The sequence below is a fragment of the Hyla sarda genome, chromosome 12 (assembly GCF_029499605.1).
Source record: "Hyla sarda isolate aHylSar1 chromosome 12, aHylSar1.hap1, whole genome shotgun sequence".
In the NCBI taxonomy this organism is placed as follows: Eukaryota; Metazoa; Chordata; class Amphibia; order Anura; family Hylidae; genus Hyla; species Hyla sarda.
In genome coordinates, this window is record NC_079200.1 from 51090725 (window position 1) to 51109145 (window position 18421).

Sequence of the window (18421 nt, forward strand, 5' to 3'; positions counted from 1 at the left end):
TCAGTGGATCTGACCGGGGCGCTGCAACAACGAAGATGAGGCGGGCGCTCCGGGGAGGAACGGGGACCCGGAGCGCTCGGCGTAACAGTACCCCCCCCCTTGGGTCTCCCCCTCTTCTTGGGGCCAAAGAACCTGAGGAAAACAAACTCAATTTTTCCGTGATGAGGTCCGATGCAAATTAGGAGGGGTTCTGTGTGGAAACGTACGAGACAGTCCAATCTTTTATTGTAAAAACAATAGATGTAGAGGGGTCTGGCGAGACTGGTCACAGGAACGTAGAACCTGTTGATGAGAGAGGCCAAAAAAAATTTTCCTGCAGATCCGGAATCCAAGAAGAGCATAGTAGAGAAGGAGAAGGTAGAGGCAGACATCCGCACAGGCACAGTAAGGCGTGGAGAAGCAGAGTTGACATCAAGAACTGTGTCACCTTTGTGCGGAGTCAGCGTACGTCTTTCCAGGCGGGGAGGACGGATAGGACAATCCTTCAGGAAGTGTTCGGTACCGGCATAGTACAGGCAAAGATTCTCCATGCGGCGTCGTGTCCTCTCTAGAGGTGTCAAGCGAGACCGGTCAACTTGCATAGCCTCCGCGGCGGGAAGCACAGGAACGGATTGCAGAGGACCAGAGGAGAGAGGAGCCGGGGAGAAAAAACGCTTCGTGCGAACAAAGTCCATATCCAGGCGGAGCTCCAGACGCCATCCGGAAGAACGCATGTCAATGCGAGTGGCAAGATGAATGAGTTCATGTAGGTCAGCAGGAGTCTCTCGTGCGGCCAGAACATCTTTAATGTTGCTGGATAGGCCTTTTTTAAAGGTCGCGCAGAGAACCTCACTATTCCAGGACAACTCGTAAGCAAGAGCACGGAACTGAATGGCGTACTCGCCAACGGAAGAAACACCCTGTTCCAGGTTCAGCAGGGCAATCTCGGCAGAAGAAGCTCGGGCAGGCTCCTCGAAGACACCACGGACCTCAGCGAAGAAGGACTGGACTGTGGCTGTGGCAGAATCATTGCGGTCCCCATCAAACTTGTCCGGCAGGGACAAGCAGGGGTTAAGAACGGCTGGTTGCTGCGGAGGAGTTGCAGGAGCCGGCGGAGGAGATGGTTGTTGCAGCTGTAGCTGTGACTGAAGTTGCTGTATCTGCGGCAGCAGCTGCTGTGACTGAAGTTGCTGTATCTGCGGCAGCAGCTGCTGTAACTGTGACTGAAGACGCTGTGTCTCGGAGATCAAGTATGCCAGCTGTTGATCTCGTTGGGCGATCTTTACGCCAAATTTGTCCGGCAGGGACAAGCAGGGGTTAGGAAGGACCGGTTGCTGCGGAGGAGTTGCGACTGCTGGGCGATCTGACGAGCTTGCTGGGCGACCAGCGTAGGGAGGTCAGCGACAACTGGCAGAGGAACTTCAGCGGGATCCATGGCCGGATCTACTGTCACGATGCCGGGTGGCAGGTAGTGGATCCTCTGTGCCAGAGAGGGATGGCGAGGACCGCGCTAGTGGACCGGTTCTAAGCCACTACAGGTTTTCACCAGAGCCCGCCGCAAAGCGGGATGGTCTTGCTGCGGCGGTAGTGACCAGGTCGTATCCACTAGCAACGGCTCACCTCTCTGACTGCTGAAGATAGGCGCGGTACAAGGGAGTAGGCAGAAGCAAGGTCGGACGTAGCAGAAGGTCGGGGGCAGGCGGCAAGGATCGTAGTCAGGGGCAACGGCAGGAGGTCAGGAACACGGACTAGGAACAGACAAGGGAACGCTTTCACTAGGCACAAGTGCAACAAGATCCGGCAAGGGAGTGCAAGGGAAGTGAGGTAATATAGGGAAGTGCACAGGTGATTACCAATTAAGCTAATTGGGAAGATTGGACCAGGCACCATCATTGGTGCACTGGCCCTTTAAATCGCAGAGACCCGGCGCGCGCGCGCCCTAGGGAGCGGGGCCGCGCGCGCCGGGACAGAACCGAGGGAGAGCGAGTCAGGTACGGGGGCCGGGGTGCGCATCGCGAGCGGGCGCTATCCGCATCGCGAATCGCATCCCGGCTGAAGGCGGGACCGCAGCGCACCCGGTCAGTGGATCTGACCGGGGCGCTGCAACAACGAAGATGAGGCGGGCGCTCCGGGGAGGAACGGGGACCCGGAGCGCTCGGCGTAACAAGGGCTCAGAAGGGAAGGAGCGACAAATGGTTTTTGGGGGGCATGCCGCATTTAGGAAGCCCCTTTGGTGCCAGGACAGCAAAAATAAAACACATGGCATACCATTTTGGAAACTAGACCCCTCAGGGAACGTAACAAGGGGTAAAGTGAACCTTAATACCCTACAGGTGATTCACGACTTTTGCATATGTAAAAAAAATATATATATTTTTTACCTAAAATGCTTGGTTTCCCAAAAATTTTACATTTTTAAAAAGGGTAATAGCGGAAAATACCCCCCCAAAATTTGAAGCCCAATTTCTCCCGATTCAGAAAACACACCATATGGGGGTGAAAAGTGCTCTGCTGGCGCACTACAGGTCTCAGAAGAGAAGGAGTAACATTTGGCTTTTTGAAAGCAAATTTTGCTCTGGGGGCATGCCGCATTTAGGAAGCCCCTATGGTGCCAGAACAGCAAAAAAAAAAACACATGGCATACCATTTTGGAAACTAGACCCCTCGGGGAACGTAACAAGGGGTAATGTGAACCTTAATACCCTACAGGTTTTTCACGACTTTTGCATATGTAAAAAAATATATATATTTTTTTACCTAAAATGCTTGGTTTCTCAAAATGTTTACAATTTTAAAAAGGGTAATAGCAGAAAATACCCCCCAAAATTTGAAGCCCAATTTCTCCCGATTCAGAAAACACCCCATATGGGGGTGAAAAGTGCTCTGCTGGCGCACTACAGGTCTCAGAAGAGAAGGAGTCACATTTGGCTTTTTGAAAGCGAATTTTGCTCTGGGGGCATGCCGCATTTAGGAAGCCCCTATGGTGCCAGGACAGCAAAAAAAAAACACATGGCATACCATTTTGGAAACTAGACCCCTCGGGGAATGTAACAAGGGGTCATTTGAACCTTAATACCCTACAGGTGTTTCACGACTTTTGCATATGTAAAAAAATATATATATTTTTTACCTAAAATGCTTGTTTTCCCAAAAATTTTACATTTTTTAAAAGGGTAATAGCAGAAAATACCCCCCAAAATTTGTTAGGCAATTTCTCCCGAGTACGGCGATACCCCATATGTGGCCCTAAACTGTTGCCTTGAAATACGACAGGGCTCCAAAGTGAGAGCGCCATGCGCATTTGAGGCCTAAATTAGGGACTTGCATAGGGGTGGACATAGGGGTATTCTACGCCAGTGATTCCCAAACAGGGTGCCTCCAGCTGTTGTAAAACTCCCAGCATACCTAGACAGTCAACGGCTATCTGGCAATACTGGGAGTAGTTGTTTTGCAACAGCTGGAGGCTCCGTTTTGGAAACAGTGGCGTACCAGACGTTTTTCATTTTTATTGGGGAGGGGGGCTGTGTAGGGGTATGTATATATGTAGTGTTTTTTACTTTTTATTTTATTTTGTGTTAGTGTAGTGTAGTGTTTTTAGGGTACAGTCGCACGGGCGGGGGGTTCACAGTAGTTTCTCGCTGGCAGTTTGAGCTGCGGCAGAAATTTTGCCGCACCTCAAACTTGCAGCCGGATACTTACTGTAATCCTCCGCCCATGTGAGTGTACCCTGTACATTCACATTGGGGGGGGGAACATCCAGCTGTTGCAAAACTACAACTCCCAGCATGTACAGTCTATCAGTGCATGCTGGGAGTTGTAGTTTTGCAACAGCTGGAGGCACACTGGTTGTGAAACACCGAGTTTGGTAACAAACTCAGTGTTTTGCAACCAGTGTGCCTTCAGCTGTTGCAAAAGCTACAACCCCCAGCATGTACGGACAGCGGAAGGGCATGCTGGGTGTTGTAGTTATGCAACAGCTGGAGGCATACTACTTTGGCTGGGGATGCTGGGGATTGTAGTTATGCAACAGCTGGAGACACACTGGTTTGCTACTTAACTCAGTGTGCCTTCAGCTGTTGCAAAACTACAACTCTCAGCAGTCACCGACAGCCAACGGGCATGCTGGGAGTTGTAGTTATGCAACCACCAGATGCACCACTACAACTCCCAGCATGCACTTTAGCTGATTGTGCAAGCTGGGAGTTGTAGTTATACAACAGCTGAAGGTACACTTTTCCATAGAAAGAATGTGCCTCCAGCTGTTGCAAAACTACAAGTCCCAGCATGCCCATAAGGGAATGCTGGGAGTTGTGGTGGTCTGCCTCCTGCTGTTGCATAACTACAGCTCCCAGCATGCCCTTTTTGCATGCTGGGAGCTGTTGCTAAGCAACAGCAGGAGGCTGTCACTCACCTCCAACGATCCTCGCCGCACAGGTCAGTCCCTCGTCGTCGCCGCCGCTGCTCCTGGAGCCCCGATCCCAACATTGACGCCGGGAATCGGGGTCCCCAGCACCTGGGGTGCACGTCCCACACCCGCTCACGTCCTCTGGAAGAGGGGCGGAGCGGGTGCGGGAGTGACACCCGCAGCAGGTGCCCTGATTGGTCGGTCGGTAATCCGGCCGACGAATCAGGGCGATCGTGAGGTGGCACCAGTGCCACCTCACCCCTGCTGGGTCTGGCTGTTCGGGGCCGTCTCTGACGGCCCCGATCAGCCAATAATTCCGGGTCACCGGGTCACTGGAGACCCGATTGACCCGGAATCCGCCGCAGATCGCTGGACTGAATTGTCCAGCGATCTGCGGCCATCGCCGACATGGGAGGTCATAATGACCCCCCTGGGCGATATGCCCCGATGCCTGCTGAACGATTTCAGCAGGCATCGGGCACCGGCTCCGCTCCAGATGGTTGCGGGGGGCCGGTAAAACACATGACGTTCTCATACGTCATGTGTCCTTAAGGACTCGGAAATGGAGACGTATGAGAACGTCATGTGTCCTTAAGGGGTAAAAAAAAAAAATATAATGTTTTCCAGGGGAGTACCCCTTAAGGAATGTAGTAGACAGACCCCTATTTCTAATATTAAAGGACCCTATAGTGACGGGGTCTGTTCCCTATGACTGGCACATAGCAAATGTGGTGCCAATATTCAAACAAGTGCCAAAAGGTGACCCCTGGGAATTATAGGCTTGTTATTTTAAAGGGGTTCTCCACCATATGGTGATTATAGTAGGTACCTGGCAGACAGTAATAGACAAGCTTAGGAAGGATCTGTGCTTGTCTTGGGGCTAAATGGCTATGTCATGAGATTACCATAAAGCTGTTCCTGTTGGAGTTTGTTCCCTTAAACTCCAATTCCATGATTCCTTGTTTGTAGGTGTGAGATCACTTTTCTGACTCCCACACATCAGTCACCCCACCCATTGAAGCACACATGTGATCTCTTCAATGCAATAGACCAGTGTTTTCGAACCAGGGTGCCTCCAGCTGTTGCAAAACTACAATTCTTGCAAAATGATCTTCCTCCCACCCAGCTGTCACTCCACCCATTAAAGCAAAGATGGGCTCCCTATGTCCATCGCTAAAATTCCGCAGTTTGAATAGGTCTCGCGGAAGATCCGTCCACACTGATGGTAATGTTCACTGCACGGAATTCCCCTTGTGGAATTCCGCAGTGTGAACATACCCTAACATTCGACAGACAGCTATAACATGTGTATGGGTTCTTTATGGCTTTTGGCTGACTGGAGGGGTTTAAAGGGATTCTCCAGAGGGGAAAAAAAATATTTCAACTTGTGCCAGAAAATTGTAGAGACTATACGGCCTTCTAGTACTTATCAGCTGCTGTATGCTCCAGAAAAAGTTGTGCTGTCCTTTCCAGTCTGATCACAGTGCTCTCTGCTGACACCTCTGTCTATGTCATGAACTGTCTGGAACAGATGAGGTTTTCTCTGGGGATTTGCTCCTGTTCTGGACAGTTCCTGACACAAAGGACAACACAACTTCCTCTGGATCATACAGCAACTGATAAGTACTAGTAGGCTTAAAGTATACACGTCATAGTGCAAAAAATATGTTACTCAATGCTTAGTCCTGATCATGTTCATATCATTTTTATGTTTCTAGGACCTATATATCCCTAACAAATAGCATTTAAATTTAGCTCACTTGCTTTGTCTTCTTCCCTTGCTTTGTCCATCTCTCTCCCTCACTGTGGTTCCTCATCTGCTCTGAGTCTGGGAGCAGTCTGGCAGTCTACAAATCACTGCACAGTAGTTTTTATGCATACATTTTTGTACTGTTCCTAGTAAAGCTGGATGCTATCACTATGTGTGTCATTCAGCTTTCACAGACTCCTGAACATCTGATCAGCTTCTTTGTCATTCAGGAGTCAGAGAAAGCTTTGGCTGTTCAAGCATGCTGACTTGCTGAGAGTTGTAGTTTTGCAACAACTAGATCTGCAGTGTTTATAAAGCACTGTGTTAGAGCAATGTTGCCTTTAGCTGTTGCAAAACTACAACTCCCAGCATGACCACACATCCTTTGTCTGTAGTTTTGCAAGAGCTGGAGGTACACAGCTGGAGAATACACAGCTCTAAAACAGTTTTACAATGGTTGTACCCTAACTGTTGCAAAACTACAACTTCCATCATGGGAGTTGTAGTTTAGGAACAGCTGAAGGCTGTAGTGGTGCAATGGAGATCTCCTATACTGGATACCAACACACTTTACGGCCAGTATCCAGTATGCTGCAAAATGCAGATTAGTCTGCATAAAGTGAGATGACCCCTAGTGGCGTCTATTTTTATTTTTTTATTTTTTAGTAAAATTTACATTAAAAAAAAAATAAATGTTAATTTAAAAAAGTCATCTTTTCTCTAGTACTACAAAATATAAAACGTTTTTCATAATGACAGTGCCTCTTTAATAAAAAATTTTTTTCCTCCAGTGTACCCCTTTAACCTCTTAAGTACCCAGGACGTATGAGTACGTCCTGGGTCCCGGTCCTGCGATATAACGCGGGGTCACACAGTGACCCCGCATCATATCGCGGCGGGCCCGGCGTCATAGTGATGCCGGGACCCGCCTCTAATAGCGTGCGGCACTGATCACTGTGCCGCGCGCTATTAACCCTTTAGCCGCGCGCTCAAAGCTGAGCCGCGCGGCTAAAAAAAAAGTAAAATGTGCCGGTTAGCTCAGGGAGCTGTTCGGGATCGCCGCAGTATAATCGCGGCATCCCGAACAGCTGTAGCACAGGAGGAGGTCTTCTTACCTTCCTTCCTGCAGTCCGATCGCCGATTGAATGCTTCAGGCCTGAGATCCAGGCTTGAGCATTCAATCGCCGAAAACACTGAATGATCCATTCCTATGGAGATGGATCAATCAGTGTAAAAGATCAGTTAACGCAATGTTATAGCCCCTATAGGAGCTAAAATATTGCATAAGAAAAGTGTAAAAAAAATCATTAACCCTTTCAATTATCCCTTCCCCTAATAAAAGTTTGAATCACCCGGCATTTCCAAAAATAAAAAAAACATTATGTAAATAATAATAAAAATAAACATATATGGTATCGCCGCGTGCAGAAATGTCCAAATTATAAAAATATACTGCTTTTTAAACCGCACGTTTAATGGCGTACGCGCAAAAAAAAGTGATCAAAAAGTCTGATCAGAACAAAAATGGTACCGCTAAAAACTTCAGATGACGGCGCAAAAAATGAGTCCTCAAAGTGCCCTGAACACAGAAAAATAAAAAAGTTATAGGGGTCAAAAGATGACCATTTTAAACGTATAAATTTTCCTGCATGTATTCATGATTTTTTTCGGAAGTGATACGAATTCAAACCTATACAAGTAGGGTATCATTTTAACCGTATGGACCTACAGAATAAAGATAAGGTATCATTTTTGACAAAAAATGTACTGCGTAAAAACAGAAGCCCCCAAAACTTACAAAATAGTGTTTTTTCATCAATTTTGTCGCACATTGATTTTTTTTCCTGTTTCACCGTAGATTTTTGGGTAAAATGACTAATGTCATTACAAAGTAGAATTAGTGACGCAAAAATGTAGCCATTATATATAATTTTAGGTGAAAATTTTTAAGAGTTATGATTTTTTAAAGTTAAGGAGGAAAAATTGAAAATGAAAAAACGGAAAAAGCCCGGGTCCTTAAGGGGTTAAGGTTGTCATAAACATTAGATTAAGAAAGATTGATGGATGAAGAATAGTTGAAGAACCAACAATCTGATGTCGATCCTTTGCCAATTTAGTTATTCCTATTTCAGATGATATTGGCCATTACTGTTGATCAAACTGACCATACATGATCAATAACAATGGATGAAGGGACATTCGGAGATCATTCTTTTCTGGCAGATCTTTCGTTTGACTCATCTGAAAATTTCAAACACAGTAGTCTTCTTTCCAAATAATGATCAGCTAAAGCTTTTATCAACTCTAATCTGGTGTGCATGTACAATACCTTTGGTGAGGGGCAAGATGACTCCTCATCATATAGAATTTCATTTTTAGGATTCATGTATTAAAGCATGAATGGAGGGGACGCGGTGTCACGGCACTTGGGTCTTGACCGTGACAATATGTTCAGAACCCTGGAGTACCCCTTTAAGTACAATTTGTGATATGTTTGTCTTAAGATTGGCTTCTTGTCCTCTTGAAGGTCCCAATACTTTTGCAGGCAGCTCATTTTTCAACAGTCCTCACTGTGAACCTAAAAAGGAATAGAAAACATTTGCTTTGGCTCCTGAAAATAAATCGTCTTGTAGGAATTATAAAACTTCTATTATTTTTGAGCCGTCAGATCTGCTGTTTTTACTTCCTTCCAAGGCTTAGATATTGTAACATCAGGTTGAAAATAAACCATTACAGCATGATTTTTGGCCAAGCAGCAGGAATATGAAATCAGCAAGTGCACATCTTGACGCACAAGTCCTGGACTGAGGTTCTGTGGTGGGTTTCATAGAGAAGTATCTATTGCATTGTTTGTGTTGGACCTGGTCTTCAGCCCACAGCTGGGTCTTCTGCTTCTTAAATCTCCATTAACCGCTGCTCTTCAACTACACTTCTGCTCAATGGAGACAAACCGACAATTGGACTCTGTGGACTTGTGAACGTCAGTGAAGATCAGGTTTTGTTTAATTTGGGTTTTATGTAGGAAACTAACTGCAGTGGTTGGGGCCCGACAGATGGATATCTGCTTGCATGACATCCAGTCCAATTTGAAAGAGAATTTGTCAGGGCAGAACCTGAAGCTCCTGGGTCCTAATAAAAAGAAAATCTGTGACAGGACCCCCCCCCCCTTCCTCCCCCATTTTCTATGTGTCTTCTTTGACAGTAGAGGGGCTTCCTCACAGATCTGGAGTTGAAGGGGTTACAGTCTATTCAGTTAGTGCTACTCAGGGCCGTTTGAAGGAATGTGGGGCCCCAAGCAAAATGGACATGGAGCCCCCCCCACCACCTGATGTTCACACACGTTACGCTCTAGGGCTGGCGTCAGGACGTAGTATTGCTGGCCCTTGAATTCTGGGAGAGTGACATGAGCGAACGTCGATACGAGGCCCCCACATTAGGTGCAGCAGAGTTCCCCCCACATTAGGTGCAGCAGAGTTCCCCCCACATTAGGTAGGCAGTGTTCCCCCCACATTAGGTGCAGCAGAGTTTCCCCCACATTAGGTAGGCAGTGTTCCCCCCACATTAGGTAGGCAGTGTTCCCCCCAGATTAGGTAGGCAGTGCTCCCCCCCCCCCCCTACATTAGGCTGGCAGTGTTCCCCCACATTAGGTTGGCAGCGTTCCCCCCACATTAGGCAGGCAGTGTTCCCCCACATTAGGCTGGCAGTGTTCCCCTTATTAGGTAGGCAGTGTTCCCCACAGACATACAGCCTCCAGCCATATACAGTGTATGGCTGGAGGCTGAATGCCTGTGTACTGCCCCACTTCAGTGCTCCGACCACCGCTCCTCCGGTCCGGCAATATCATTAGTTCCCGGGACCGGAGAAGCAGTGGTTGGAACACCGAAGATGACGTCCTGCTGATCACTTACCAAGCTGGCCAGCGTATGTCTTCCTCCTCCTCCTGCTCCAGTCTTCTGCGCCTCCGTTGCTATGGGCACACGCACGGGACGTCAGTGATGTCCCGGCGTGCCCTATCTTTTTTAAACTTAACGCGGGGCCGCAGAGAGTTAACGGGGGCATCCCTGTGTCCTGAAAACATATTTCAGGACACAGGGATGTCCTTAATAGTGATGGGGGGAATTGCCCCGTCGCTTCAGGACGGGCAAGCACCAGCTCTGCTCGGGGCCCCTGGCCAGCTCGGGGCCCCAAGCAATTGCTTGGTTTGCCTGTCCTGTAGCGACGGGCCTGGTGCTACTGCACAATTATAAGAAGTTGTGGTCTATAGGGAAGGCACAAGACTCATGCATCCCAAGGCCTACACCACCTAGAGGATTTAGGGGTCTCCATCAGTGAAGACTTGTTCTCCTGAGGTGCCCCACACATTTTCTAGTTATGCCTCTGGTAGTCATATTTTTCATTATTCATATAATCCACATCTGGGACATCAACCTCTTAAAAACAGACTTCTCTTAAAATGGAGTCCAAAGACGGTTCTAGTATCCCATCTAGCTTAAAAAAGGTGTTTCTCTCTTTTGAAGCCTAAAATTTTTTATTCTACATAACACCCATAGACTTTATTGGAGATGACTATTAACCCCTTAAGGACGCAGGACGTAAATGTACGTCCTGGTGAGGTGGTACTTAACGCACCAGGACGTACATTTACGTCCTAAGCATAACCGCGGGCATCGGAGCGATGCCCGTGTCATGCGCGGCTGATCCCGGCTGCTGATCGCAGCCAGGGACCCGCCGGCAATGGCCGACGCCCGCGATCTCGCGGGCGTCCGCCATTAACCCCTCAGGTGCCGGGATCAATACAGATCCCGGCATCTGCGGCAGTTCGCGATTAAAATGAACGATCGGATCGCCCGCAGCGCTGCTGCGGGGATCCGATCATTCATAACGCCGCACGGAGGTCCCCTCACCTTCCTCCGTGCGGCTCCCGGCGTCTCCTGCTCTGGTCTGTGATCGAGCAGACCAGAGCAGAAGATGACCGATAATACTGATCTGTTCTATGTCCTATACATAGAACAGATCAGTATTAGCAATCATGGTATTGCTATGAATAGTCCCCTATGGGTACTATTCAAGTGTAAAAAAAAATGTAAAAAAATGTAAAAGTAAAAGTAAAAAAAAAGTGAAAAATCCCCTCCCCCAATAAAAAAGTAAAACGTCCGTTTTTTCCTATTTTACCCCCAAAAAGCGTAAAAAACATTTTTTATAGACATATTTGGTATCGCCGCATGCGTAAATGTCCGAACTATTAAAATAAAATGTTAATGATCCCGTACGGTGAACGGCGTGAACGAAAAAAAATTTAAAAAGTCCAAAATTCCTATTTTTTTAATACATTTTATTAAAAAAAAATTATAAAAAATGTATTAAAAGTTTTTTATATACAAATGTGGTATCAAAAAAAAGTACAGATCATGGCGCAAAAAATGAGCCCCCATACCGCTGCTTATACGGAAAAATAAAAAAGTTATAGGTCATCAAAATAAAGGGATTATAAACGTACTAATTTGGTTAAAAAGTTTGTGATTTTTTTTAAGCGCAACAATAATATAAAAGTATATAATAATGGGTATCATTTTAATCGTATTGACCCTCAGAATAAAGAACACACGTCATTTTTACCAGAAATTGTACGGCGTGAAAACAAAACCTTCCAAAATTAGCAAAATTGCGTTTTTCGTTTTAATTTCCCCACAAAAATAGTGTTTTTTGGTTGCGCCATACATTTTATGATATAATGAGTGATGTCATTACAAAGGACAACTGGTCGCGCAAAAAACAAGCCCTCATACTAGTCTGTGGATGAAAATATAAAAGAGTTATGATTTTTAGAAGGCGAGGAGGAAAAAATGAAAACGTAAAAATTAAATTGTCTGAGTCCTTAAGGCCAAAATGGTCTGAGTCCTTAAGGGGTTAAAGGGGGAGATTTATCAAAACCTGGGCAGAGGAAAACTTGCCCAGTTGCCCATAGCAACCAATCAGATCGCTTTTTTCATTTTTAGAAAGGCCTGTGAAAAATGAAACAAGCAATCTGATTGGTTGCTATGGGCAACTGGACAACTTTTTCCTCTGGACAGGTTTTGATACATCTCCCCCTATGTACATGTGGGACCACCACTGCTTTATGTGATCAAAACATTTGAGCCCCCACCAAAATTCCGACTTGGGCTTTGACCAAACTTTGATGTTACCCATGATTTGACCACATCTTAAAGCGTACCTGTCAGATCCCACAAAAAAAAAAAAAAAAAATGATATGCTCCTCAGTACTTAATCCTGACCACCATGTACATGTAATTTTTATGCCTCTAACATCTATATTTATTATAGAAATCCCTCTTTTCATTTGCTCACAGTGTTATAAATCCTCTAAGGGGAAGGGGGCATGTCCCTCTCTTGTGGTAGTGGGAGGTGATTGGTGTGTGGTGAGAAGGGGCGTGTCCCTCCCTTGTAGTGGTGGGAGGTGATTGGTGTGTCTGCTCTGGCAGTCTTATCCATGACTCATCTCTTGTCTATGACTCATGGACAAGCCTGATGCTGTTGCAGGACTGGTTAGTAAATCAGTAGGTATAGGAAATCCTAGTGGTGGGATTTTCAGGAGCGGTTGTCTTTTTTAAATATTCAAAATATTTTAAACAACCATATTTCAAAAGGTCTATAATTTTCATCAGTAACAACAAAAAATGTTTGCATCTGCCCATTCAAAGATGCCCAAATATGAAGAGCTTTGTCTTGTGATACTCTTTGGAAGAAAAATTCCACCTCATGTAGTATTTATGGGAACTACTCTCCCCATGTAAAATCATCAGAATGTACTTTTACTTTGACATTAGCAAAGTCTTTGGCTTTTCTTCCTCAACCGCTCTTTATACAAGCATTAAATAAAGCAGCTCTTTATACAAGCATTAAATGAAGCAGCTCTTTCCCTCTTCTCAGCAGGAAATCCCAGCACAATGTAAAACACCAACTGCAATGACCAATGTGCTCCTTGTAAACACAGTCTTGAGGGTCTAATCACACGGCGGAATTTCCACTTGCGGAATTTTGCCTCAAATTAAAGCCCATAGACTTCTATAGGATTCCGCACTCCCATTCATACTTCTGAAATTCCGCGAGCGGAATTTCAGAAGTGTGAATGGGAGTGTGGAATCCCATAGAAGTCTATGGGCTTTAATTTGAGGCGGAATTCCGCAAGCAGAAATTCCGTCGTGTGAATAGATCCTGACTCTACATGAGAGGACAGATGGGGGAATCTTGCTCAGTACTCCGAGCCGGGTACGTTGGTATGGGTGACATGTAAAACTGGCACAGCTTTGATATAAAATGCCCTTTATTGGCACTAGGGTTTTCATAAATAAAGCCCAGAGTGTGTTATAATATATTATATGAAATTGTGATGAATGACTATCCTTTTACAAGTGTATTATTGAAACGACTAAAAACCAAGCAATTTCTTGCAGATGGTATGGGCATCGTCCAATAAAATAGGCTGTGCCATCAACACTTGCAATAACATCAATGTGTGGGGAAGTACATGGAGACAAGCTGTCCTTCTGGTCTGCAACTATTCCATTAAGTAAGTGAAACTTTCTCCTGGGTTTGATTTTTTCCATTTTCTGCAAAGGAAATTAAAAGTTCACAGGAACCAATCATAACAGGACAGTGTTTACCCTGGTGCATGGAGATTAACAAGGCCCTATTCACTCATTACTGCTATTCAGAAAAGAAGCTAGCAGGCGTCCGAGGTCACATGGCTCATAGAAAAATTCTTCAGATGTCTGTAAGGACCATAAATATATTAGTAATATTCTTAAATGTAGGGGGCATTATTATATTAGTTATATTCTTGTACATAGGAGGCAGTATTATTGTAGTGATATACTTGTATATAGGAGGCAGTATTATAGTAGTTATATTCTTGTATATAGGAGGCAGTATTATAGTAGTTATATTCTTGTATATAGGAGGCAGTATTATTGTAGCTATATTCTTGTACATAGGGGTAATATTATAGTAGTTATATTCTTGTTTATATGAGGCAGTATTATAGTAGTATTATTGTTGTATATAGGAGGCAGTATTATAGTAGTAGTATTCTTGTATATAGGAGCAGTATTGTAGTAGTTATATTCTTGTATATAGGGGATAATATTATAGTAGTGATATTCTTGTACATAGGAGGCAGTATTATGGTAGTTATATTCTTGTATATAGGGGATAATATTTTAGTAGTTAAATTCTTGTACATAGGTGGCAGTATTATTGTAGCTATATTCTGGTACATAGGGGGCAATATTATAGTAGTTATATTCTTGTTTATATGAGGCAGTATTATAGTAGTGTTATTCTTGTATATAGGAGGCAGTATTATAGTAGTTATGATATTGTGTATAGGAGCAATGTTATACTGGTTATATTCTTGTACATAGGGGGCAGTATTATAGTAGTTATATTCTTGTACATAGGAGGCAGTTTTATAGTAGTTATATTCTTGTATATAGGGGATAGTCTTATATATATATATATATATATATATATATATATATATATATATAGGGGATAGTATTATAGTAGTTATATTCTTGTATATATAGGGGATAGTATTATGGTAGTTATATTCTTGTACATAGGAGACAGTGTTATAGTAGTGATATTCTTGTACATAGGAGGCAGTATAATTGTAGAGGTATTTTCTATGTATGGGGCTGTATTATATTAGTTCTATTCTTGTACATAAGGGACAGTATTGTAGTACTAATATTCTTGTACATAGAAGGTAGCATTATAGGAGTTATATTATTGTACATAGAGGTAGTTTAGAAATTATATTCTTGTACATAGGCAAAAGTATTCTGGTAGTTATATTTTTGTACCTAGTAGTAGTATTATATTATTTATATTCTTGTAAATTTGGAACAGTATTATAGTAATTATAGAATCCGGGGTAAGAAAATCACATCTGCACTCACCTGTATAAAATTCACTTTATTTCATCAGCATCAATGAACAGAAAAGCCGGCCTGGGTGGGATCGGGAAAAAGAAAACGCAACAGCCGAGGCTGTGCGGGTGGGCGACAACAAGCTGGTTTCATGGGTATTCCGCTTCCTCTGGCCTCACCTGCCGTCACGTCCAGGTGTTATTTACCATGGTGGGAGCTGTGACGTCATGGTGGAGGTGGAGCGCAAAGTGCTTGTGAAATGAGGAAAAAATGCACACCAAAGTACCTGAAAAAAACACTAATACATGAGTTATTATTCAAAATGAGTGTGGGATAGATCTGGAAGGGGGAAAAAATCACAAAATCGAGTTTGGAAAGGAAATTACAAAAATACAGTTAGTTTGTTGCGGTCATTTAGAACGAGGATGCCGAGCACATAATCCAAACAGCTTCACGTTGTCTCAGGATCGCTGCTTTCATGTTGCCAGTGTTGGTAAATCTTTCAATGCCGCAGAAGGTAAGACAGTCAGGGTTGCTGTTATGATGGGATTGCATGTGTTCGATGTGTCTTGCTGATCCGATGCCGGTGATCAGTGATCTCTTATGTTCTCGGAAACGGGAGAAGAGGCAGCATTTAGTGGAACCGATGTAGTAATAATTGCAGGGGCATAGAAGGGCAAAGATGACCCATTCTGAGCGGTAACTAATAAATTCTTTGATTTGAATTTCAGTGCCACCGAGTCTATGGAAGGCACCTTTTAGCAGTTGGGGACAATGAATGCAGGAGCCGCATTTGTAGTTACCTTTTAAATCATTTTTGGTAAGCCAGTTTTCATTGGGTGCTTTAGAGGAGAAAGTGGAGGATACTAATAGATTTTTCAGGCTGGTGCTTCTCCTAAAAATGATCAGAGGTTTATTAACCGCAATGTCATGTAGGACAGGATCACGTTCAAGAAGATGCCAATTCTTGTATAGAGTTTTTTTGATGATGTCCGTCAGGGGGTTAAATTGAAAAGAGAAGATGAACTTTTCTCTTTTGATGTCCCTTTTTTGGTTCTTTCTTTTTGTTTTTTTATTTTGTGTGTTTAATGGATGAGTTCCGTGCGGGGGATCTGAGAAACTTTTTCATAGGAGGACATGAACAGATCTTTGGGATAGCCCCTCTGGATAAATCTGGTGATGAGTTCCTCAGCTTGGTTTTTAAATTTCTCTTCTGTGCTGTTGATTTTCCTGAGTCGGAGCAGTTGACTGTAGGGTCGAGAATTTTTTGTGTGAAGATTGAAATGAAGATATGAGTTAGTGGCGGTCTGCTTCCTGTAACCGGTGGTGGTGATAGAATTATCTATCACATGGATTTCAACATCCAAAAAATTGATGGTGTCAGTGGCAAATTTACTCATGAAGAACATGTTCATCTCAATTTTATTGTTATAGAGGAGAAATTCTGAGAATTATTTTTCTTCACCTTCCCAGACGATGAAGACATCATCCACATAACGGGTGTAGAGTTTTAAGTTCTTGGTGAAAGGGTTATTGGGACTGTAAATAATTTTTTGTTCAAGGGCTGCGGGGTATCAATTGGCAAAGGTGCATGCAACCGGCATGCCCATTGCCCTGCCAGTTTTCTGCGTGTACCAGCTGCCATAAAACATAAAGCAGTTGTTACCATTTCTAGACCTGTGGTAAGGAAATCAATGTATTGTTTGCTCTTGTCAGCAGTAAGTAGGAAGTCCCTGATCACCTGGACCCCCAGATCTTGGGGGATCCTGGTATAAAGGCTCTCAACGTCAATTGTGGCCATTTTGTAGGTGTTTTCCCAATGGAAATCTTCCAAAAGCAATAGGAAGCTATCAGTATCCTTTAGGTAGGAGGGAATGTCATGGAGGATTGGCCGAAGTAGCCAGTCAAGGTAGCTCGACAGATGTTCCAGTGGTGCCCCGATCCCTGCCACTATGGGCCTGCCATTGTGGGTTATTGGCACAGTTTGGTATTCATTTTTCAGCTTTCTTTTTGCTGATGATGCCTTCTTCTACATTGCCGTGTAGAAAGCTCCTGAGTTTGGACAGGATTTTTGTGATGGGATTGTTCTTAAGGGGGAGGTAGGTTTCCTCATTTTTTAGCTATCTGTGTGCTTCCTTAACATATTAATCCCTCGACATGACGACCACGCTTCCCCCTTTGTCAGCCTTTTTTATCACTAGATCTGACCGGGATTGCAACCATTTTAAGGCTCTTATTTCTTTGGGTGTGAGTTTGCTGGGGGCTGTGGGGTAAGTTAGGGATTTTACTTCCTTAATGACTTGAGCAAAGAAGATTTCGAGGCTGCTTCCAGGTTGTATCTGTGGCATGAAATTAGAGGGGTTGCCGCCAGTGAATTCCCTTATGTTGATAATATCTCCAGTAGATGAGGTAATTTGATGACCTTCATCCAGTAAATCCAGAATACATTTGACGTCCGTCTGGGATACGGCGGAAGGGGCAAAAAAAAACGAGAGGTACAGTAGTCTTTACTTTTATTTCCATTTTTTCTTCTGATATTCCTTGTTAGATGCTTTTTTCTTTTTTTCTTACTCCTATTGCCAATGTAGAAGAAGGCATCATCAGCAAAAAGAAAGCTGAAAAATTTATACCAAACTGTGCCAATAAACCACAATGGTATTTTTTGCCTAAAATCTATGAGTCGGGATTCTCCCCCTGGCAGGCCCATAGTGGCAGGGATCGGGGCACCACTGGAACATGTGTCAAGCTACCTTGACTGGCTACTCCGGCCAATCCTCCATGACATACCCTCCAACCTAGAGGATACTTGTTACGCCGAGCGCTCCGGGTCCCCGCTCCTCCCCGGAGCGCTCGCAACATCCTCGCAATCGCAGCGCCCCGGTCAGACCTGCTGACCGGGTGCGCTGCGATACCTCTCCCAGCCGGGATGCGATTCGCGATGCGGGTGGCACCCGCTCGCGATGCGCACCCCGGCTCCCATACCTGACTCGCTCTCCGTCGGTCCTGTCCCGGCGCGCGCGGCCCCGCTCCTTAGGGCGTGCGCGCGCGGGGTCTCTACGATTTAAAGGGCCACTGCGCCGCTGATTGGCGCAGTTGGCTTAATTAGTTCATTCACCTGTGCACTTCCCTATTTAACCTCACTTCCCCTTCCCTTCCTTGCCGGATCTTGTTGCCATCGTGCCAGTGAAAGCGTTTCCCAGTGTGTTCCTAGCCTGTGTTCCAGACCTCCTGCCGTTGCCCCTGACTACGATCCTTGCTGCCTGCCCCGACCTTCTGCTACGTCCGACCTTGCTCTTGTCTACTCCCTTGTACCGCACCTATCTTCAGCAGTCAGAGAGGTTGAGCCGTTGCTAG

The 18421-nt window shown here is 44.8% G+C and overlaps 1 protein-coding gene across 3 annotated transcripts in view; it reads left to right on the forward strand.

Annotated features, from left to right (window-relative positions):
• Positions 1 to 18421, forward strand: part of R3HDML (R3H domain containing like) — a 100477-nt gene that overhangs the window by 73423 nt on the left and 8633 nt on the right. For all 3 annotated transcript variants that reach the window (XM_056547923.1, XM_056547924.1, XM_056547922.1), the window contains exon 5: positions 13589 to 13704. In XM_056547923.1, the coding sequence (XP_056403898.1) occupies positions 13589 to 13704 (116 nt within the window). The remainder of the gene's footprint in view (positions 1 to 13588; positions 13705 to 18421) is intronic.